A 24,767-nucleotide genomic window follows, 5' to 3' on the forward strand; every position below is an offset into this window, starting at 1 on the left:
AAAAACCCTTTTTAAAAAGGGTCTTAGATATTTTTTTTTTCAAAAACAATTTTTAGGTTAAAAACGTTTTTAAGAATCACCGCTAAATGAATTCTAAATTTTTTATAATATTATAAAATTTATATTGAATTGAAATTTTATTAGAATTAAAAAGAATAATGTATTAATGAAATATGAAAAGAGAACGTTTAGATTTTAAAAAAAGGTAAATAAAGTTCCAAAGTAATTAATAAATAAATAAATGATTTAGAATTCTTTATATATATATATATAAAGAATGTTATATATCAAAGCAAAATATGGAAAAGGAATGTTGAGAGAAAAATAGATGGTTTAGAGTTTAGGATAATTAATAAGGAAAAAATTATATATATCAAAAATATCAAAGAAATATATAATGCATGAAAATATTTTTTAATATGAGAAAGAGTATGTTAAGGAAGGAAAAATTTACAAAAATATTTTTTATATATAGGACATATGAGCAATTTTTAATATGTGAAAAAGGTATTTTAGAGAAGAAAACTCCTACACACACTTGATTTTTCAAAATTTTCTATCAAGTTTAGATTATTGGTAATAGATATGGAGTGACATAGATACAGATATAGGTATGTGTGGACCCCGTATTTCGGCTCATGCGTTTCCCACTCGAATGGCGAGCTCGATTTTTATTTGAAAAATTGATTTGTTGATTAAAAATGACTTGGAGTCACCACTTATTTTATTTTTATTTTTAAAGGGTAAACAAAATAAGAAAGAAAAACCCTAAATGTGACTCCTTATTTTGGAAAAGGTGGTCTGTGAAAAACTGGATCGGGTTCGGGGGTCAGGTTACTCATCGAGAAGGTACGATAAAGACCGTAGCACCCCTCTAAGCCCCTAAAGTCAGGTCTCTACTAATAAAATGAAGCAATCATGGCAATTGATGAGGAAAACAATGAATACCCGGAACTATCATGCACATAGGAGAATCAAAACATGTATATGGAAATACCGGAATGGGAATAGATACGTACCTGGGTGACGAGCCACAATGCGCTTATCAAAAAGTGAGGTTAGTGCACAATTAAAGAATAATTTCAAGCATGTCATAGGGCAGAATAGAAACAATCCTGCATGACAACTAAATCAATCAGTTATAAAGTCGCATATGTCGGGCTCCCACCAATACCCATTTAATTTGCATGGACCAAATCCGTAAATTCCATTATTCAGAATTACAAAATTTGATTCTTTGCTTATTTCAAAACATTTTTAAAACAAAGGAGCAGAAGATTTGTTTTGAAGACCAGAATGGAATTAAGCTATTTGAGAGAAAATAGTTGAAATTTAATTGAAAAATTGGAATCTCGAAGATCACTAGAAAATTGGAGTTTTAAAGTTTATTTGAAGATTAGACTTTTGGAGATTGAATGTGAGAATGAGAATTTTTAGAAACTGAATTTGAAAGATTTTGAAATTTTGAAAACGATTTAAAGGTTCGGGATTTTAAAGAAAAATTAAGTTACGAAAATTGAGACTTTAGGAGTTGAATTTTGAGAGAAATCAGAATCTTAAGTTATTTGAGAAGTAGAAATTATGAAAGTTGATTTATGAAAATTGGAAATCTCGAAAACCATTTGAAGGCGGACTTTATAGAAATAACGAATAAGATGATAATGATAATGATAATGATAAGTAGTGGGATAAATACGGGAATTGGAGCATGGGAAACTGAAAATTAAGTTCGGAGATTGGACAATTGGAGTTTCAAATAGCTAAATTTAGAAATCGGAATTTTGAAGAATTAGACCTTAATGATTGAGATTTTTAAGAGAAATAAATAGGTAAATATGGAATAATGTTATTAATTAATCAAAACGATATTTAGATGGATGAATAGTGAATAGTGGGATTTTTGAAAATAAAGGTTAAACTTGGAAATCCGGTTTTGAAGAATTGAATTTTAATGATCGAAATAAATGAATAAATAAACATGGAATAACGATACTAATTAAGAAAAATAATGTTTGAATGAATAATAAAAGAAAAGATTAGGAGAATTTTTCTAATTGAGAATTTGATTTAGGGTGTTGGGTTTTTAAAGGATATAACTTTGAATAAATTGGTAGGTATGGGATTATAATACTTATTGACGAGAATAAATATTTAGGCGAATAACGATGGATAGTAGAATTTTTGGGATTAAAGTTTTAATTCAGAAATTGGATTTTTGAAGAATTGGACCTTATATAAATAAATAGATATGGAGCAAGAATCCTAATTAACCAAAATAACATTTTAGACGAATAGTGGAATTTCTGGGATTGAAAAATTAAATTAGGACATGGGGTTTTTGAAAGATTGGACTTTAAATAACTGGATAAGTGCGTGATAATAATTTTAATCGATGAAAATAAGATTTAAACCAATTATGGAAAAATTAAATGAAGATATGGGATTTTTGAAAGGGTTAGACTTTGAATAGCTAGATAATTACATGGTAATAATTCTGATTGATGAAAATGAGACTTGAAAGACTAGATTAAGACATAGGATTTTTGAAGGATTGTGCTTTAAATAACTAGATAAATATATGATAATAATTCTAATTAACGTAAATAAGATCTAAATGAATTATAGAAACATTAGATTGAGACAAGGGATTTTTTGAAAGGGTTAGACTTTGAATAGCTAAATAAACACGGGATAATGATTCTAATTGATAAAAATAAGATTTAAACGAATATTTGAATAATTAAATTTAGACAGGGGATTTTGGAAAGATTAGACTAGATAAATGTGAGATATTGATTCTATTTAATGAAAATGAGATTTAAACGAATATTTGAAGAATTAAATTAAAACATGGGATTTTTGAAATATTAGACTAGATAAATATGAGATATTGATTTTATTTAATGAAAATGAGATTTAAAGGAATATTTGAATAATTAAATTAAAACATGGGATTTTTGAAAGATTAGACTAGATAAATATGAGATATTGATTCTATTTAATGAAAATGAGATTTAAACGAATATTTGAATAATTAAATTAAAACATGGGATTTTTGAAAAATTAGACCTTAAATAACTAAGTAAATATGGGAGGGTAATTCTAATTGATGAAAGTAAGGTTTAAATTAATTGTAGAATTTTTAGGATTAAAAGATTAAATCAAAACATGGAATTTTTGAAGGATTAGAATTTAAATAGATAAATATAGGAGGATAATTCTAGTTGATGAAAATGGGATTTAAACGAATTGTGGAATTTTTAGAATTGAAAATTTAAATTGAAACATCGAATTTTTGGAGGATTAGACTTTAATGAATGAGATTTTTAAAAGATGATAAATCGATACATATGAAATAATAATAATTAATAATCCTAATATTTAAACGAGTATAATTGCATAGGGGAATTTTCGGGATTGAATTTTCAAGGATCAAAATTTTGCAAACCGAATTTAAGATTAAATTTTAGGAAGTTATTTCGAAAATGATGTTTTGTATAGCTGATTTTAAAATCTTCATAGGAAAAACATATTTATAACATTAAAAGAAAAGACTCGAGAGGGCTGTATACTTGGCCCGAACTTGGGGGATGGGGCTTAAGGCCCATGTGAACTAATCTTAACATACAACCTGGGCTTTGGGAGCCCACCAGCCAAACATCCACCATGAAGATCTAGAGGTGCTGCCACCTTATTTTTAAAAGAACAAAAAGGGTGGCCAACGGATAGTAAGCCGGCGGGGGGGATAGGGCCTTCATGTCAATGATGGCCATGATGGTATGAAGGAATAGAGGTGGGGGTTGCTGCTTCTGCTGGCGCTTGCACCGCCGCTGCCATGGCCGGCGCTGCTGGTTTCACTGTCATCTCCAACGCTGGATGGAGATCTTGATGAAGAGGAAGGCGACAACGGTGACAAGTGGCAGGCTTCATCTCCTGGAGTGACTGTTTGATGGACGAAGTGGCTGCTGTGGGTGAGATTGAGCCATTGGGGAGCCAGGAGTTGGAGAGTGGCCGGAGTGCGAGCATGGACAGTGAGCGGGGTCACCATCGGAAAGGTATGGCGAAGAAGATGAACTAGAAGTCAAGGTGAGTCACGGCCTGAAAGTAAGTCGGGATCCTATACAGATTGCTGTGAACGGCGCTGCCATGGAGGGTGAGGGAGGTCTGCGTGATAATATCCCATAGACTCATTCCCCTTTACGACTTCATATTCGGGAAAAACCAAGCAAGAAAAACAGAGAGAATAGCAGCAAAAACAGAGCAATGGAAAGGAGAGAAATAAAGGAAACATTAAGAACTATGTTTCCTCTCTTAGTTAGTGGGCTTGAAGAAGAGCGAGTCAGAAAGTCTCTTTTCTTTGAAAATGTCCCAGAGAAGGTAAAACGGAATTAAATCAATCTTCAAACATACACATAAGCAAAAGAGGAACAGCCGTCTAGGAGGGATAGAGCATAACCCATCCAGAAATCAACAACAATGCATCTCAATAATAATATACGAAGAGAAAGCAAAGAAAGAAACAAAAACATAATGGAAAAGCTTACTCGGGAAAAATTCTGGAGGCCCCCTTTCTTCTCCGTTCCCCCCCTCCAACCGGTGCTATCTTCCTTTTCAAGCCATTCTCCCTCTCTTCTCTCCTTCTCTGTTTTTCCCGTCTAATCTGGCCGCCTCATTCAGCTGAAACCCGGGGTGGTCAGAAGAGTCATCATGATAGCAAAAAATAAAAATAAAAATGGCCCAAAAGAAAAACCCTCCTTCCCGGGAGGGGGTCTACAGTATGGTATGTGCTTAAATTTCAAATTAGAAAAAAAATTTAGAAAGAGAAAGAAAGTGCATAGAAGTAAAAAATGGTTTCATTATTAATTTTTTATTTCTCACTAAATGCAGTTACTATTTATTACAAATAACTTTCCTCATCCCAACTTTCTTCGATTAAACCTAATTTATTTTTCTATTTTTTTAATTTTAAATAGTTTTGTTTGAGAGACTAATAATTTTTCTTCTCAATTCACATTAAATTATTATTATTTAAAATTTTATTTGTTAATTTACTTATTGAATTTTTTAATAATTTATTTTACTTTTCTTTAAATCCTCATAATCTTAAATATTTATGTGTGGTTATTCTTCAAATTAGAAACTTATTTATACATTTTTTTTGAACTCTTAATTTCTTTTCAAGAATGTTGAGAGTTATGCCCAATAGAAAAATGAAGGATGTATAAATGTATACAATTTAGAGAGTAAAAATTTGATATTTCTATATCTATTTATGGACCCTGCATTTCTACTCATGCGCTTCCACTCGATGCCGAACTCGCTTTTTATTTGAAAAAGATTTATTTATTAAGAAAATGACTTGGAGTCATCACTTATTTTTGTTTTATTTTTAAAGGGTAAACAAAATAAGAAAGAAAACCTTAAGTGTGACTCTTTGTTTGAAAAATGTGACTTATGAAAAACCAAATATGGGTTCGGGGGTTAGGTTACTTATTGGGAAGGTACGATAAAGACGGTAGCACTCCTCTAAGTCCCTAAAAATGGGTTTCTACTAATGAGATGAAGCAGACATGGTAATTGACTAATAGATCAAGAGATACCAAAATGATGTTACACGCATGAGATTCATAACAATACAGAGAGAATGGTTGAAGTGAGTATGTATGCGTACCTTAGCAGCAAGCACTAATACGCTATCATGAATTGGGGTTAGTGCACAATAATGGAGACAAAGTATGTCACATATGTCACTAAACATAGTAAGAAATCATTAGATATCACACTCCACTCAGATTTATTTTTAGAGAAAACATCACCAATGTTGGGCCTCCACCAAAGCCCAATTTATTTTTTATTTTTGCATGAATCAATTCCATAAATTCCATCACTTAGAATTATGAAATTTAATTCTTGCTTATTTTAAAGCATTTTAAAAATCAGAGGAAATGTGAAAATTGCTTGCCAAAAAGAAAAATGGTAGCAAAATTTTATTAAAAATGGAATTTTTCTGAACCTAAACATTAAGGAGGGATGAGGAGTTGAGAATTAAATCGTTTGAAAACTAGATTTTTTTTAAAAAAAATCAGTTTTGAAGACATGCATGCAGGTATGGGCAGTGAAAAATGGGCCTAGGGAGGTGGCCATGTATGGCCCTGTAGGGGTGAGGCTGGGGTGTCACTGATGCTGCACGGTTTATGAGGCCCAATAGAGCATGAATGATGGAGGCTGCAAGGCGCTGAGTGTACTAAAGCTGGAGATGGGCAAAATTGATCAATAACACACCAAAATGACCATGCGAACGATGCAAAAGCAGGGGCCCATGTAGTTGGGGAACCATCTCTGTGTATCCATTGTGGCTCCTTTAGTGTCTTCCATCCAACTCTCAGGCATCTTGGAAATTTCCTCAAAAGTTGTGAGTTCCATCCTTCTGTAAACTGAGTTCGATTCCTGAAAAACATTTTTCATCAGTTCTTTTGTTCGAAGCAACCAGAATTATCGTTTCTTGCTGCATCCAAGGATAAGACGATGAACCAGAAGGCCACACACTGCGAGGCTCGTTCAGGAACGGGAACCTGATATTATGGTTCAATCCCTTAACAGCCTGAATACCAAGTTTTAAAGGATCAGACCCCACTTCGCACTTGCCGTTTGGTATTGGAAACTGGGCATGTAGAGCAAAAGTTACGTCTCGTGTCATTTGAAACAGATGATGAAGGCTTCTTTGAGGACGTCGGGTTCTAAACATGGCGCACGCAGTCCTGACCACGCCATCAACATTAAGAGATGCGTTGGTCTATCGTTCCGAGAATCTGCCAGGAAAAAGACCTGAATTTTGCTCTACAGCTTCGATTATAAGAGCAACTGTCCTTCAAGATTATCACGCCAGAAAAGGAAATCATGCCCCTAAGAAGCAATCAGCAAACTTGTTCTCATCTGGATGAAGTAGAGGGGCAAGCTTTCGGTATTGCTTCTTGATGACAGCATCATTAGCCGCCTGTTCAACTTGAAGGATTCCATACCAGTCCATTTCAGTTCCATACATCTTGTTTTTGGACAGAACAGTGAATGTCACATACAGCTAGCAGCTGGGGAATGTTCTCAAGATCAAGGAAAAGTGGTTGAGCCCTTTTTGTGCTATCCTCTGGGCTCCTATGAAGTCACCACTTTGCATATTTTTTTCTGCAATTACTTTGACCCTCAAGGCCTCTTCCTTGTTGCAGTCCCTGGGAGATTCAAAAATCAAATATCATACACAACCAAAGAGGCAGCAAGATACACGATGCACTTCTGTTTCACACTCAGAAGATTCCCAGCAGCCTACCGACAGGTCCAAATTCAAAAGAGTCAACAACCTGGGGAACATCACGTTACCCATAACGGACGATGCACCCGAGCCACCTTATATGTACCAAATACAGATCTACCACCTACAAATAATCTTCTCAAATGATTACCCTCTTCTTAGCACCTCTTTATATCATACAAAACTAAAGGCAGGTTGCTCTTCTACAGATACAACATGCAGTTTAAGAAATTTTCCTTTCCTGTACCCCAGCATCTCAAAAGCGGCCACCACTCTCATTTCCATGGTGGGCTATTCAGCATGCTTCCAAAATCGAGCTTCCCTAGACATTGACAAGATTTAGAGAAATGAGAGCAGAGCCATAATCAGGCAACTCGTTGTCCAAGCAAACGACCCATTCGCTGCAGAGGAAGTGGTGGTTGAAGCGAGGGTTGTTGCATTACCTGCAGCAGTTTTGTTGCTCCCTGTTGTCATATAGAGGCAGTTATCATAACTTGGGTTCTCATTAACTTTGATTCCTGTCCCTCCAAAACTGCAAGCAATATCAGTAGCTCCATTTTGCTGGTAGTAACTGTTGAATGCAAAAGATGCATAGGAAACTACATTATCTGGTTCAAAACAAGGCTGACAAGGCTGAATAGCAGAGCAGTCCACATTCCCAGGACCACGAGCCCAATCTAGGGCATTCTACAAGTCCATTTCTGAAGTGGTAGACGATGCGATACACCATGTTCCATTTAAGCTTGTTACATTTGTTTCTGTAGTCATGGTTACAGCACCCTTTCCGGCCATATCCAAGTTATAAACACTTGTTTGATCTGGATAAAATAACCCCCAGTTCCTTTCAGATTCCAAACCAGGCTTTCTGTTCTCATTGAACAATGAGAAGATATACACATCTAGACCCTGTCCTGGCTTTGCACATCAGAGTTCTGGGAATGCTCCCAAGAACATATCCTCCACCACGATGAACAGCTTGAGAAACCAGACCCATCAAGCCAACATTCCCACCTTTTCCATGCTGGAAAATATCATGCATGCCATGCGGATAGGGGATTGGGCAAAGTGACAAGGAGATTGGGTAGAGGGTAGGGTATAGGTGGATGGTGATGTGGGTGGCAATGAGGGTGATTTGTGTGCATGGGACTTTATGTACGTAGGAAAATGAAGGAAATGAGCCAAAAAATGAGTATTAGTGAAAGAAATGGGTATGATGGGTAGGAGGTGTGAGAGAAACGGGTTTAGTGGGTATTTGAAAAAATGGAAATGCATGGAAGGTATGGAGGAAGACCATGTGTGCATGGTTCCCACGCATGTGGGCAGGTATCTAGGGTTTTAATGGAGGCTTTGGAATTTCAACTAGAGAGAGCCCAGATAAATTGGATAAATTAGAGGGGAAATTAATTAATTTTCTAGCAAACGGAATTTTCATCACCATTCAGCCACTCCTGTTCCACTGTAAGTTTTTTTTTTTCCTTCTATTCCTTGAATGGTAACTTGAGAGAGACTACTAACAGGGATAGGCATTGAACCATTTGAGAAATAAAGAAATGGACCCACGCCAGGAATAACAGAGACTGGCTCTTGCTTGTTGGGATTTTATTTCTCCTGCATCTTCGGTAATAAACCGAAGACGTGATTTGGAATGTGGTCCACATCATTCCATCAATTTAGGAACGAGGATTCATGCTCAGAACCACGTTCATATCACTATCTCATGTTCTGTGCACGCTCCAAGCAGACTCGATGATGGAGAGAGTCTTTAAAACAAGCCAAAACACTAATGGGTAAGGTTCCCTAAGCCTGCAATCTCTTTTTCAGTTTTTCAAAACACCATCTAAGTAGAGGTTGTGAAGGTTTAGAAGCACCTGAAACCCGAAAATAGCAAAACACATTTTAGCCTATAGAATGGCAATGACGGGAGGTATGTTTTCCGATCTGTCTATAATTCCGTTTATGTCTAATTGTTATTTAATGGTTTTTATAACATGTTTAGATTATTTATTATTGTCCATCAGTTGGTATCAGAGCCTTGTATGTCTTTGCCTTATTCATTTTACAATTTGCATTTTTCAATCAAGTGAGTTTTGGTATTTTGGAGTTTTTGGTTTTAGAAGTGTTTGATGAAAAATATTGTTAGAAATCATTAGGAGATGAGATTTCTAACATTTTGGTGTTTTAAATCATCATTTTGGTGTCTGGAATACCTGGAAACCGTTGGGTTTCATTTCGGGTTGCAGATGGGTCAAACAGACCCGACTGAAGGTAGGGGACGACTATAGGGGCTTATCGTTTTGATTGTCAATAAGACTTAAATAGGTAAACAAGTAATCAGAAAAGGGGCAGTAGCCCAGTTAATCATAGCCTTGTCCTCATTCATTCATTGCACAGATTTGACTCCTCCTGGTAGCAACCTATAATTTTTTTTTTTTTTTTGTAAAAGGGGTTGGTTTATAATGTGACACGGCTTTTTGTGTCCCTGGCCAGAGATCTGGAATTAGTGAATTGTAATAAATAAAAAAAATTATAAAATTTAGTGTTTATAAAAATATGTTAATTTATGGATATTTTATGTGCTAGATTATTTATTTTTGCTAGTTGAATGCATATTTTTATTTTTAATGGTTTATTGTGCATACAACATTAAATTAAATAATTTGCACATTAAATTTACTCTTAAAGGCTCTTTATGGTCTTAATTTTAGAAATTAATGTGCTTATAATTTATATAATTTTAGAAATTTTGCACATTGATATTGAGTTTTGTGTAAAAATTGCTTATGGTTTCATGTAATTTATATAAGTTTTCTTGTGAATTAATTAAATGTCAAGTGATCCATATAATTTTAATTAATTAAGGAGTAGCCACAACATCTTTAATTGTGCAAAATTATATATTAAGTGTTTTGGGATCACATATAAGAAAATGACATTATGGGTAATTAATTATATTTGATATAATAAAATTTTATCCCATAGGAATTTTTTATTATATTTGTATAATTAATTAGGATTGAATATCAAATTATATTTCTTAATTACCCACAGGAATTAGGAAATGGAACATAATTTGATAGTTTTATCATAAGGTTTTATATGGATCTAATTGAATTAGAACTTTAACCCACAAACAAGTTTTATGTCACTAGATTCATAATTTTTGAACATTGAGTTACATTGGTAAAACATGATATTTGTTTATTAGTCTCAAATTTGAATTATAAGCATGTATGTTTAATTTTTGTGCAGCCATGCAACCTGCGAATTTCTCTAATATAAAATGTGACATTCCCGAATTGAAAGGTGATAACTATAAGGTTTGGAAGGAGAGAATTCTCCTTCATTTGGGGTGCATGGACATTGATTATGCTATCAGGAAAGACAAACCAACCATTATTGACACCAACACTACAGCAGAAAAGGCTCTTTATGAACAATGGGAGTGATCAAATCGCCTTAGTCTGATGTTCATAAAGACCAAAATCTCTGATGGTATTCGTGGTTCTGTCAATCAGCATGACAATGTCAAGGCATTACTGAAGGCTATTGATGAGCAATTTGTGACTGCAGATAAGACACTTGCCAGCACCCTAATAATGAAGTTTTCATCCATAAGGCTCATTGATGTGAGTGGTGTGCGAGAGCACATAATTCAAATGAGGGATATTGCGGCACAATTAAAGACACTTGAGGTTGAAATGTCTAACTCCTTCCTTGTGCACTTCATTTTAAACACTCTTCCACAACAATATGGACCCTTCAAAATCTCCTACAACACACACAAAGATAAGTGGTCAATTAATGAGCTTCTAATCATGTGTGTTCAAGAGGAGAGAATGTTGAAAATGGAATTGGGTGAGAGTACATTAACGGCAATGAAAGGAAAGGATCAGAATCAAGCCAAAAAGAAAGGGAAAGGTAAAATACTGCCCCAAGGTGGAATCAAGAAGGTCAATAAGTGCTTCTTCTACAAGAAGAAGGGGCACATGAAAAAGGGTTGCACCAAATTCCAGAAATGGCTTGAGAAGAAGGTAAACCAATCTCATTTGTTTGTTATGAATCTAATATGGTTGATGTTATTTATAACACATAGTGGATTGATTCTGGTTCTACAATCCATGTTTTGAATACCTTGCAGGGTATGCGAAACCTAAGGAAGCCAATGCCAAGTGAGCAATGCATTTATTCAGGAAACAAGATGCATTTACATGTGGAGGCTGTTGGAACATGCAGTTTAGTTTTAAGTAGTGGTTTTAATTTAAATTTAGAAAAGACATTTTATGTTCCAAGTTTCTCTAGGAATTTGATTTCAGTTTCAAGAATTGTACCTTTGGGTTATTCCTTTAGTTTTTATGAGACATCTTTCAATTTTTTTTTATAAATCTAATCTTGTTGGCAATGGTACATTGTCTAATGGTCTTTTCTCTATCAATTTGCAAAACGATACCACTAATAACACTATGCATGTTCACATTGGTACAAAACGATGTGTTATGAATGAAGATTCCTCTATGTTGTGGCATCGGAGATTGGGACATATCTCCATACAGAGAATTAAGAGATTAGTAAATGATGGAGTACTTAGTACTTTAGATTTTACTGATTTTCACACTTGTGTGGACTGCATTAAGGGAAAGCAAACCAACAAGTCTAAGAAGGGTACCAAGAAGAGCACAGACATATTAGAGATCATACATTCAGATATTTGTTGTCTAGACATGGACGAGTATGGTCCGAAATAATTCATCTCCTTTATAGACGATTACTTACGATACATGTATATCTACTTGCTTCATAACAAGAATGAAGCATTGGGTGTCTTTAAAGTTTTTAAGGCTGAAGTAGAGAAACAATGCGGAAAGCAAATAAAGATTATGAGAACGGATAGAAATGGAGAATATTATGGTAGATACATCGAGGATGGACAAGCACCTAGTCTTTTTGCAAAGTTTCTTCAAGAGCATGGGATAGTTGCTCAATACACCATGCCTGGTTCCCCAAACCAGAATGGTGTGGCTGAAAGAAGAAATCAAACATTAATGGACATGGTTAGGAGTATGCGTAGCAACTCCAAGCTTCCTGAATCCTTGTGGACTGAAGCTCTTAAAACGACAGTGTATATATTGAACCGAGTTCCAACAAAGGCTGTCCCCAAGACACCATTTGAATTATGGAAAGGTTGGAAACCGAGTTTGCGACATATATGCGTTTGGGGATGCCCGTCTGAAGTAAGAGTTTACAACCCACAAGAGAGGAAACTAGACCTAAGGACCATTAGTGCGCATTTCATTGGATATGCCAAAAGGTCTAAAAGGTATAGATTCTACTGTCCATCTCACAACACTAGAATTGTGGAGTCAAGAAATGCTAAGTTTCTTGAGAATGACTTGATTAGTGGGAGCGATTGATTTCAGGACATTGTTTTTGAAAAAGATCATATTAATGCTCAACCATCCACTTCAAGTGATAGATTGATTATCATTCACAATGCCCCTCAAGTTCAAACGGGATATAGACAACCAATCATTGAAGTTCCACAAATTGCTAATGACAATCCAATAGATCAAGTTGTTCAAGATTCGCTAGAAATTGTTGAACAACCCGTTGAGCAACATGATCCTCAGGAAAATGTTGATTCAACATTAAGGAGATCTACAAGAGTGAGAAAACCAGCAATACCTAGTGATTATGTTGTGTATATGCAAGAATTGGACTATGACATTGGAGCCAAAAATGATTCTGAAAAGTTTTCACAAGCCATAAGTTGCAAAGAGTCTAATTTATGGTATGATGCTATGAAAGATGAGATGAATTCTATGGCATCTAATGGAGTCTAGAATCTTATTGAGTTGCCTGATGGTGCAAAAGCCATTGGATGTAAATGGGTCTTCAAGACAAAGAAAGATTCATTGGATAACATTGAAAGATATAAGACAAGACTCGTTGCTAAAGAATTCACTCAAAAGGAAGGAATTGACTACTAGGAGACTTTTTCTCCTGTATCTAAGAAAGATTCTCTTAGTGTCATTATGACATTAGTTGCACATTTTGACTTAGAGTTGCAAAAAATGGATGTGAAAACTAAATTTCTCAATGGAAATCTAGAGGAAGAGGTTTACATGAAACAACCGGAAGGATTTTCCTCTAGTGGTGGTGAGCATTTGGTATGCAAGCTTAAGAAATCCATATATGGATTGAAACAAGCATCCCGTCAGTGGTGTTTGAAGTTTCATGATGTTATCGCTTCATTTGGTTTCATGGAGAACATTATGGATCAATGTATATATCAGAAAGTCAGTGGAAGTAAGATTTGTTTCCTTGTTTTGTATGTGGATGACATTTTACTTGCAACCAATGATAAGGGTTTGCTACATGAGGTGAAATAGTTTCTATCTAAAAACTTTGACATAAAGGATATGGGTGATGCGACTTTTGTCATTGGCATTGAGATACATAGAGACAGATTTTGAGGCCTTTTAGGTCTGTCTCAAGAGACCTATATCAACAAGGTTTTAGAAAGATTTTGGATGAAAGATTGTTCACCAAGTATAGCTCCTATTGTGAAGGGCGATAGGTTCAATTTGGAACAGTGCCCGAAGAATGATCTTGAGAGGGAACAAATGAAGAACATTCCTTATGCTTATGCTGTTGGAAGTTTGATGTATGTTCAGGTCTGCACAAGACCTGACATTGAATTTTCTATTGGGATGTTAGGGAGATATCAGAGTAATCCAGGTATAAACCACTAGAAAGCTGCAAAGAAGGTGATGAGGTACCTTCAGGGGACCAAAGACTACATGCTTATGTATAGACGGACTGATAATTTGGTAGTGATTGGCTACTCTGATTTGGACTCTACTGGCTGCATTGATTCGCGAAAATCAACTTCAAGATATGTCTTTATGCTAGTCGGTGGAGTTGTTTATTGGAAAAGCGCAAAGCAAACTTTGATTGCAACTTCCACTATGGAGGCTGAGTTCGTGTCTTGTTTTGAGGCTACCTCGCATGGTGTATGGTTAAATAGTTTCATTTCTTGGCTTAAAGTTGTGGATTCAATTTCTAGGCCATTGAAGATATATTGTGACAATTCAGTTGCAGTTTTTATGGCTAAGAACAACAAAAGTAGGAGTCGAAACAAGCACATCGACATCAAGTATTTAGCCTTAAGAGAACGTGTTAAAGAGAAAACAATGGTTATTGAACACTTTAGCACTAAATTGATGATTGCTGATCCTTTGACTAAAGGCATGCCACCATTGAAATTTAAGGATCATGTAGATAGATTGGGACTTGGTTCCTTTGAGTGATTTTTTTTGTAAGAACAAATGTTATTTTCAATGAAACTCTATTTGTGATGTTTTCTCATATTTTATTTTCTCAGAATATTCTAAAACACGTGTCCTCCACCCATTCTTCCTTCAATCCACTAACATGATTCCCTAATGGCCTCTTAGGAGTTGACACGTGATCTTCCAAAATTACGACACCTAGCAAAATGATATGCAGGAAAGTGAACCCCAAAATGGGGTCTGCACTACATTTTTTTTTTTAATTCAAAGAGAATTTTCTTTTCTAATTTATGTATATCTCTATAACACCACTTTTATTTATTTATTTATTTATTTATTTTTATGTTTCTCATATTCAAACAGTGTTATAATAAATGAATTGTGATATTTGAACCAATATTTCATAATTTTAAAAGAAAAATGTTATGTCCTTAAAAATGGGTTTCAAATTAAAAAATAAAAAATAAAATAAAAAAATAGAAATGTAAAGTTTTATTGGATTAAAAAAATAATAACGTTTTAACTTAGTTTCTATTTGTCCTTATTTTTCATTTTTTTTCTTTTCCCCTATTTTTAAAATTTAGCTTTTTATTGTATATATTTTGAGTTGAAATTAATGATAGTCTTAAAAGTTTTAATTAAAATATTATAACTTTTTCATGAAAAATTCCTATCAGTTAAGAATAAAAAAAAAGTTTTTGTTTCTTCTATGATGAGAGAAATCTTGATGGAGCAGTTTGAAAGAGAAAATCCACATTACTTTCTGTTATTGATCTTTTAGGTTTATATACAGATAAAGTTGCTAACAATTCTTAACAACTTATGGTAACAATTTCTTTAACTATCAACTTTTTAGTTTGAGACTTCTCAACCGTCTAACCATCTTGGAGCTTAACTGGTGCATATCTATTACTGTGTTTCTTGATGGTTATCATCCCCCCGCAAGTGCACAGGTGTGGGAACAACAGAGAGCTTGGTATGAAACATGAAGAACTAGGCACTTGGAATATGCTTCTTGAAGATGTCTGCTACTTGCTCAGAGGATGGAATGTATTGTATGAAATGAAGATAAAGTTCAATATTCTTGGTACATGCATGGAAGACAGGATTTGCTGCAAGGGTTGTGGCACTCTTATTGTCACACCAAACTAGTGAAGGTTGAGTTTGAGCAATACACAACTCTTTTAAAAGAGACTGAACCTAGACAATTTCAGCTGTTAAGAACGTGAGGCTTCTGTATTTTGACTCTACATTACTTTGAGAAACAATCTTTTGCTTGGAAGATGACTAGGAGATTAAGTTAGGTCTAAGGAAAAGACAATATCCACTGGTGTTCTTCCTATCATCCGAGCAAGATGCCCAATCAACATTTGTGTATCCTTGAAGAGCAAGTGAGGAGGATGAGTACAATAACAGGCCACGTGCCGAAGTGCCCTTGAGATATCGAAGTATCCTTTTAACAGCTAACCAATGGGTTGAGGTCGGATGAGCCATAAATTGGCAAGCTTTATTGACGACAAAAGATATATCTGGTCTAGTAATAGTAACATACTACAGGGTTACTGCAATCTGAAACGCATAGGACCAGAACTTAAGGGAGATTGAAGTAGTGGTTAACAAAGTTAGACCGGTTTTGACTATGTCTAAGTTTGCGCTCAACTCGTCCATTTTGCTATGGCGTATAAGGACAAGAAAGTCTTTGTTGGATAAAGACAAGAAAGTCTTTGTTGGATGCCCAGTTGAGCAAGAAATGTAATAAGGGCTTTGAACTTCCCTTCATTGTTAGATTGCAAGTGCTTTATGGGTAAATTAAACTGTTTTTCAACCAAGGCTTTAAAGTGGATGAAAATAGGAAGGACTTGATCTTTAGTATGTACCTCATAAATCCGAGAGCATCTGGAGAAGTCATTAAGAAGGAGTAGAAAGTATTTGACACCAATTGTAGAGGAGATTGGTGCTGGTCCCCATAAGTTCGCATGGATTAACTCAAGAGGTGTTGAAGCTTTAGAAGAGGAAGGTGAAAATGGCAGTTTATGACTTTTGGACAGTTGGCAAGCACAACAAACACTAGTTGTTTTATTAACTGAAAAATGGATATTACAATTATAAAGAATTTGTTTTAGAATAGGTGTTGCTGGATGACCAAGCCTTTGGTGCCATAAGAAGACGTTACTTGACTTCTAAGCTGTGAAAGTTGAAGGAGCAACTGTAGGAGATGTGGATGACAGATTAGTTTGGTGAGCTGGGAATTTGTAGAGGTCGTGTTCAATGTTGCCTTAGAGTAAGGTCTTCTTGGTAAGTTGATCATTGACATAGAAAAAGTTGGGATGAAATTTAAAATATGAGTGATTGTCTTTGCAAAATTTGGAGACACTTATGAGATTTGTGGTCAGGTGAGAAACATAAAAGACTGACTGTAAATGAAATGATTGGTGAGGGGTGTGAAGTGTCTTGGAGCCAATATGAGAGATTGATAATTTCTTACCATTTCCAACTGCAACCTTGTTTCCAGCTTAATAGGGATAGGTGTTTTGTAGATTGTCTTCATTGTGAGAAAATATAGAAGTAGTCACAATTTATGGTGTATATCAGCTCTAGCAGTTCCAACTGTAATTGTATTTTGAATGTAGTCTTCCAAATGTTTTTCTGTTAGTATTCCTTAAGAATAGGTCAGCTTGAATATTGCTGAAATATAAGATATAGTTATTGCTTTCTGTTTTGCTTCAATGTATTATTTATACGATTTGATTTTAATGAAAATATTAAGGTCACAAATTTATCAAATTCTTTATGGTATCAAAGCAGTTTCTCCTTTTTCCCACTTCCCATACCGTCATGACTACTCCAAATGGTACACCAATTCTACCCACCACCAATGAATCTCAACTCCTCACAATCAACACATCTGCACAAGCTCCTCTCAAACTTACCTCCTCCAACTATCTCTCATGGAAAATCCAATTTGAAACACTCTTCATTAGCTATGATCTTCTTGGATACATTGATGGATCCAAACCTTGTCCACCCAAAACTCTAACCACAAACAATGTTGACACACTAAATCTTGCCTACACCCTCTGGATCCACCAAGATCAACTGATTTTGAATGCTCTCATTGGCTCTCTCTCACCCACAATCATCTCATTCATTGCTCGTGCCAATACCTCACGCGAAGCATGGACTATTCTAGCAAATACCCATGCCAAACCATCTCATGGTCGCATCAAACAAGTCAAAAATCTTCTCAAAAATCCCAGCAAAGGTACTATGACAGTAACTGATTTTCTCCACTCTGTCAAAGCACGCACAGATGAACTTGCCATCCTAGGCGCCCCAATGGAGGAAGAAAATCTTATAGAGAAGATCTTGGATGGACTAGGTGATGAGTACAAAGAACTTGTCCGTGCTGTTCAAGCTCGTGACACTTCTATATCATTTGATGAACTCCATGAGAAACTCTTATCCTTTGAAGCCTCTCTCTCAACCAACATCAAATCTGAGGTAAATCTTCCTATTACTGCTAATCCCACAAATAGGAACAATCCCATGAACACCAACTGGTGTCCCAACCACTTAAACTCTCCGGGTAACTCAGGCTGGCGTCCACCTGCAACCTTCCCTACCCGTCCTCCTATGGCCACCCACTTAGGAACTCCATCTCGCACCAATCACCGTCTACCACGTCCATACCAAGGGTTTTGCCAAATCTGTGGCATTCAAGGTCACATTGCTAAGAGATGTCCATCTTTTCAGCTTGTACCAATCCAATCTTCCACTACAAGTGCTACACCACTAGCTAACTTTGCCACACCTTGGCAACCACGGGCTCACTATGCTGCAAATACCACCACTAATAATCCATCATGGCTGCTAGACAGTGGCGCCTCTCATCATGTCATTACCGACTTAAACAACCTGTCTCTTCATGCACCATACACTGGATCAGATGATGTTATGATTGGTGATGGTACAGGTTTACTCATCTCTCACACTGGTTCTGCTTTTCTTCCATCATCAACCACCACTTTTACCTTGAATGATGTTCTCTATGTATCATCCATGAAAAAGAACTTAATTTCAATCTCTCAATTTTGCATCTCTAATAATGCTTCTGTTGAATTTTTACCCTCTTGTTTTCATGTGAAGGATCTTCGTATAGGGGCAATACTCTTGACGGGTAACACTAAGGATGGAGTGTATGAGTGGCCAGCTGCACAACCCGCCTTTTCTCCAATTCTAGCCTTCTCTCATGTAAAAACCACATCATCAAACTGGCATCATCGCTTAGGCCATCCAGTTTTTCCCATTTTAAAACACATTATGTCTAGTTATTAGTTAGATTTTTCTGCACCTTTACCAAAAGAATTTTCTTGTAATGCTTGTCTTAGCAATAAAAGTCATAAGCTTCCTTTCTCCATTTCATTTCTTCACTTAATAAATCCTCTTGAAATAATTTTTTCTAATGTATGGACTTCTCCCATTTTATCACAAGATGGTTTCAAATATTATGTTATTTTTGTTGATCACTTCACAAAATACATTTGGTTCTACCCCCTAAAAAAAAAATCTGAAGTTTAGGAAGTTTTTAAACGGTACAAGGCCATTGTGGAAAATTATTTTTCTAAAAAAATTATCACTCTCCACTCTAATAATGGAGGCGAATATATGGTCCTCAAAGATTATCTCTTCTTCCACGGCATTTCCCACTACACCACTCCACCACTCCACCACATACCCTTGAACACAATGGCTACTTTAAAAGAAGACACCGCCATATCGTTGAAACTAGCCTCACCTTCTTACTCTTTCATGCTTCACTTCCAAACACCTTCTGGCCTCATGTCTTTACTACTACTATTTACCTCATTAACAGCTTCCAACCACCACTCTCAATCTGTCCTCCCCATTTGAATTAATTTTTCACAAAAGTCCCAATTACTCTAGACTAAAAGTTTTCGATTGTTTGTGTTATCCTTGGCTTCGCCTATATACCCTCTCCCACAAACTTACTCAATGCTCTAAACCATGTGTGTTTCTTAGGTACTCTTTATCTTAGAGTGCTTATCTCTGCCTCGACACCTCTACCTCGAAAATTTATGTTTCTCGCCATGTGCAATTTATTGAATCAATCTTTCCATACACCTCACTACACACCACTCTTCCACGTCCCATTTCCACTACTATATCTACTTGGATTCCTCTTGTCCTTTTTGTCTCTACTCCCACATCATCCCAGTAGGAAGCCATCCTTCCATATGTAGCTAGCTTTCAAGGACTGCCTCTGCTCGAGACTACTTCACCACCAACTGCCCCGTCCCCACAGCAAGCTTCCTCTGCCCCCCCCCCCCAACCATCTCCTCAACCTTCCCTTACAACCACTGAACCACAAATCCCAGTCCCACCTCCCACTCAACACCGCATGACTACCCGAGCCAAGAATAACATCACCAAACTAATTCAGAAACTCAACCTTCACACCCACAAACCAAAGTTCCAAAACACTACTCCTACATCTATCTACCAAGCTCTCAAATATCACAATTGGTGTCAAGCTATGTCTGATTGCTACTCAAAAAGTGCTATTTTGTACCTTGTAATTAACTCTTTTAAACACTTTTGAGTAGTAGTTAATACCTTTTAACTCAATTAGCATATTAAGGACCTTTGCAATCATTTCTAATCAAATTGTGTAAGTTTTGGTGTTTTTGATAGTAATTTGATCACCAAAGCAATCCAAGATTGAGGAGAGTTCTATGGAATCTACGACAAAGCAATGGGAAGCTCATTAACATGAAGAACCAAATCTTTGAAGCTTTATAGTCCTTTGCCATAAGCAAATCATGAATGCCAGGAGGGAAAGCAAAGAGAGAAATCTAACATGAAGCATTCACGAGGACAGCAACTGTTAGACACTTTTGGAGCACTTCCTAGAGCTTAATTTGCACATACTATATTTTGTTTCGAAGCTTGGGAAGTAAAAAATCCAATGCTTCAAATGGTGCACGATTCGGAGTTGAAATGAAGAAGTTAGAGCCATTGGAAGCCAATCACACCAAGCTGAAGGCCAATTTCGCAGGCTGCAAAATCAGCCTTTGGCTACGAAATGGTGTCCTTCAGGTTGCGAAATTTCGTAGCCATCTTGCACGCTTGCGAAATTCTCCTAAGTGCTTCCAGATATTTGCGACCGACATTTTTAGATTTTTTACTTCAGATATTTGATGTCTAAATCCTCATTCTCTCCTTGTAATCCACCAATTATAGGATTCCTTAGTAATTAAGTGAGAACAAAGGGTGAAGAACCTCATATATATTGTTTTGTAATTTCCATTACAGATATCTCGGGAGCTTGTTCTCAGAGATAACCTTTTGTATATTTTTTAAGGAAGTAAAATACAGAGCTTTGCTCTGCCTTACCTACTCAATTTGATTGTATTGTATTTATTTTTTCTTACTAGCCAAACAAGCTCTAAGGATGTTTCCTCAGAGAATGAGTGGCTAGACTTTTAGTTCCTTGGAGCTAAGGTAGCCGGGTAAGGCCCCGAATGCAAGAATTGGTAGTTTTGTTGTTTCAGCTGTTAATGGAGAGAAAATGTGACTTGTTAATGATTTCTATGTTTTTAGTTAACTTAAAACTCCTTTAATTCACCTGGGCCAACACTTGGTAAGACAAGTGATCTCCATCCATTGAGATGCACTAGTTTACCTCTTGCGAGCCTTTGGAAGGTGACTTGAAGGTAGGATTTTCTAAAATTGCCAACACTTGGTAAGCTTTTGGACTCTACGGAGACATCCATTAGTTATCTCTTGCGAGCTTAAGAAGGGAAGTCCAAGGTTAATGATCACCTTGAATGGAGAATGCTAGGTGAGAGGCACGAGCCATTGCAAGTTGCATCAGTGAGAGAGAATTAGTACTGAAATCCATTAAAGGGAAACATCTGTACAACACCGATTAGAGAATTAACTATATGTTAAGTCTCTAATGCGAGGAAAAGATTCAAGTGACCGGAGCTCTATTTTTGCATGAGGAGCCTGACCCTAGTGATCCTAAAACTCCAAGGAACGTTTTTCTTCATAAGTAATTCCCATTGCTTTCTTTTTAGTTAGCTTAAAACAAATCCTTTTTCAATTAAAGTTTATGTTTTCTTTTGAAGCTAACCTTGAAATGAAAAAGCATCAATTCAACTTTGAATTGGTATTAGTTGTAAGTTGAAAACCCTTCCCAGTGAATGATCCTAGAGCCACTATGCTATATTAGCTAAGGCTATCCTAGTGCATGGTGATATAGGTTATAAATTTTGTTGATTACTCCCTTCTGAGGACCGCAATCAAGGAACACCAGTTGGGCACTAATCAAATGGCGTTGCTGCCAAGGACCATTGAGAGGACATGAATCAGCTGATACACCAATTGGGAACGAATCAATGTCCGAAGAGTATGATGCACTTGTTCGTAATTGAACTTGGGAACTAGTTCCACCTGAAGACATTACTAATTTGGTTGGTTGCAAATAGATTTTCCGTATTAAAAGAAACTCTGATGGTTCCATTGACAGGTACAAAGCTCGCCTTGTAGCCAAAGGCTTTCATCAAAGACCGGGTGTGGACTACCATGAAACTTTCAGTCCAGTTGTCAAGCCTACCACAGTGAGACTTGTGCTTAGTATAACAATAAGTAATGGTTGGTCTCTTCGCCAATTGGATGTCAATAATGTGTTTCTTCAAGGCAGGCTCTCTGAAAATGTATTTATGGCTCAACCACCAGGTTTTGTTGACTTTGATCATCCCTCATATGTTTGAAAACTTCATAAAGCCATCTATGGCCTCAAACAAGCTCCCTAAGCTTGGTATCATGAGTTGCGTCAGTTTCTGCTCACTTCCGGATTCAAGAACATTTCTTTTTCCCATATCAAATACAATTTTTAAAAATATTTAAAGTAAATTTTACTTATTTTCCCCATTTTCCCCCTATTTTTCTAAGTAAAAAAACTAAAAAAAAATATTTTTTTGCCAAGAGAGCATCACCAATCCTTGAATTCGTCTTCCATATATTTTTCCCATGTGAAATACATTTTTTAAAAATATTTACACTATTTTTTCCTCATTTTTACTATTTTTAAGTAAAAAAATTCGAAAAAAAAATTATTTTTGAGAGATAAGTTGAATTAATTCATGGTTTCCTATTCCAGATATTTTTCCCATGTGAAATACAATTTTTAAAAATATTTTCACTAATTTTTGGTATTTTTTACTATTTTTCCCTATTTTTCCCTATTTTTCGGACAAAAAAATTAAAATAAATATTTTCTGGGCCGAAATTTTTTTTTTTTTTCCTTGGGTTCATATAATTATTATAAAGAGATTCAGCAAAAAAAACGGAATTAAAAACTCTTTTTTCATTAAAAAATGGCATTATGTCTCCTTAAGCATGGGTGATGTCTCCTCAAGGCATTTCCAAAATTGGATGTCAATAATGTGTTTCTTCAAGGCAGGCTCTCTGAAAATGTATTTATGGCTCAACCACCAGGTTTTGTTGACTTTGATCATCCCTCATATGTTTGAAAACTTCATAAAGCCATCTATGGCCTCAAACAAGCTCCCTAAGCTTGGTATCATGAGTTGCATCAGTTTCTGCTCACTTCCGGATTCAAGAACTCACACTCAAATACATTTCTCTTTGTTCTTCGCAGCAACAATGATGTCTTGTATCATCTTGTATATGTTGATGATGTTATCCTAACTGGCAGCAATGATACTCTTTTTTCACAGTTTGTAGACTATCTGGCTCAACGGTTTTCTCTAAAAGATCTTGGTCCACTCTCTTACTCTCTTGGAGTTGAAGTTGTCCCTCATCGTCTTGGTATTCTACTATCCCAAAGAAGATACATTCAAGACCTACTCAAACGGACCAATATGGTTGATGCAAAACCTGTGCTCACTCCCTTACCAACTAGCTCAACAGTCATCTCCCTAACCTCAGGCACCCCTCTCTCCGACCCCACACCATACCGTGCAGCAGTTGGTAGCCTGCAGTATCTTTCCTTAACCCATCCAGACATTTCCTTTGCAGTCAATAGAATGGCCCAATTTATGCATCAACCTACCTCTGAGCATTGGGTCCTTGTTAAGCGTATTTTACGCTATTTATGTGGCACAATTGACAAGGGGCTCATTTTCTATCGTGATTTTCCCCTCACTCTTCATGGCTTCTCTGATTCTTTTCATGCCTTTTCAGATGTGGACTGGGCTAGTAATAAAGACGATTATTCTTCCACTAGTGCTTATTTTGTTTATCTTGGCCGGAACCTTGTCTCTTGGAGTTCAAAGAAGCAACAAACTGTTGCTCGCTCATCCACAGAAGCAGAGTATCGTTCTGTTGCTGCTACTAGTGCTAAACTTCATTGGGTTGGTTCTCTTATTTCAGAACTTGGTATTAGCTTAACCACTTCTCCAATTGTCTATTGTGATAATGTTGGTGCTACTCAATTAAGTTCCAATCCTATTTTTCACTCTTGTATGAAACAAGTTGCTATTGATTATCATTTTATCAGAGATCAAGTTCAGTCTGGTCTACTTCGAAATGCTCATGTCTCCTCTGCTGATCAGGTTGCCAATCTTCTCAGTAAGCCACTGCCTACTTCTCAATTTATGTTATTACGGGACAAGATTAGCCTCTTTACTCATGGCCTATCTTGAGGGGGCATATAGAAGTAGTCACAATTTCTGGTGTATATCAGCTCTAGCAGTTCCAACTACAATTGTATTTTGAATGTAGTCCTCCAAATATTTTTCTGTTAGTATTCCTTAAGAATAGGTCAGCTTGAATATTGCTGACATATTGGATATAGTTATTGCTTTCTGTTTTGCTTCAATGTATTATTTATATGATTTGATTTTAATGAAAATATTAAGGTCACACATTTATCAAATTCTTTAGAAATGTGGTGAGTGGCACCAGTATCCAAGAACCAGGCTTCTTGAAAATCCGCAGTAGGAGAAGCCATCAAAGCTTGTTTGTTGTTGTTATTGACATTCGATTTTGGAGGGACATTTTCTGGTCCTTTGAAATCGGTTTCAAACCGATAATTGAATGAGGTAACTATGTGACCGTATTTTCAACACAATTGGCATTGTGGTCGTTGAGTATTAGAGTTGGGACGATGACTTTGTCCACGCCCT

General features: G+C 36.0%; 1 protein-coding gene across 1 annotated transcript; it reads left to right on the forward strand.

Moving 5' to 3' along the window:
- Positions 1-17,427: 17,427 nt before the first annotated feature.
- LOC104882664 (retrovirus-related Pol polyprotein from transposon RE2) lies at positions 17,428-24,284 on the forward strand. The gene is made up of 4 exons (XM_010666758.1): positions 17,428-18,642; positions 18,739-18,843; positions 22,104-22,331; positions 23,358-24,284. The coding sequence occupies exons 1-4, from the start codon at positions 17,428-17,430 to the stop codon at positions 24,282-24,284; spliced, it is 2,475 nt and encodes an 824-aa protein (XP_010665060.1).
- Positions 24,285-24,767: the final 483 nt, after the last annotated feature.

This window comes from Vitis vinifera, chromosome 18 (assembly GCF_030704535.1).
Source record: "Vitis vinifera cultivar Pinot Noir 40024 chromosome 18, ASM3070453v1".
Taxonomy (NCBI): Eukaryota; Viridiplantae; Streptophyta; class Magnoliopsida; order Vitales; family Vitaceae; genus Vitis; species Vitis vinifera.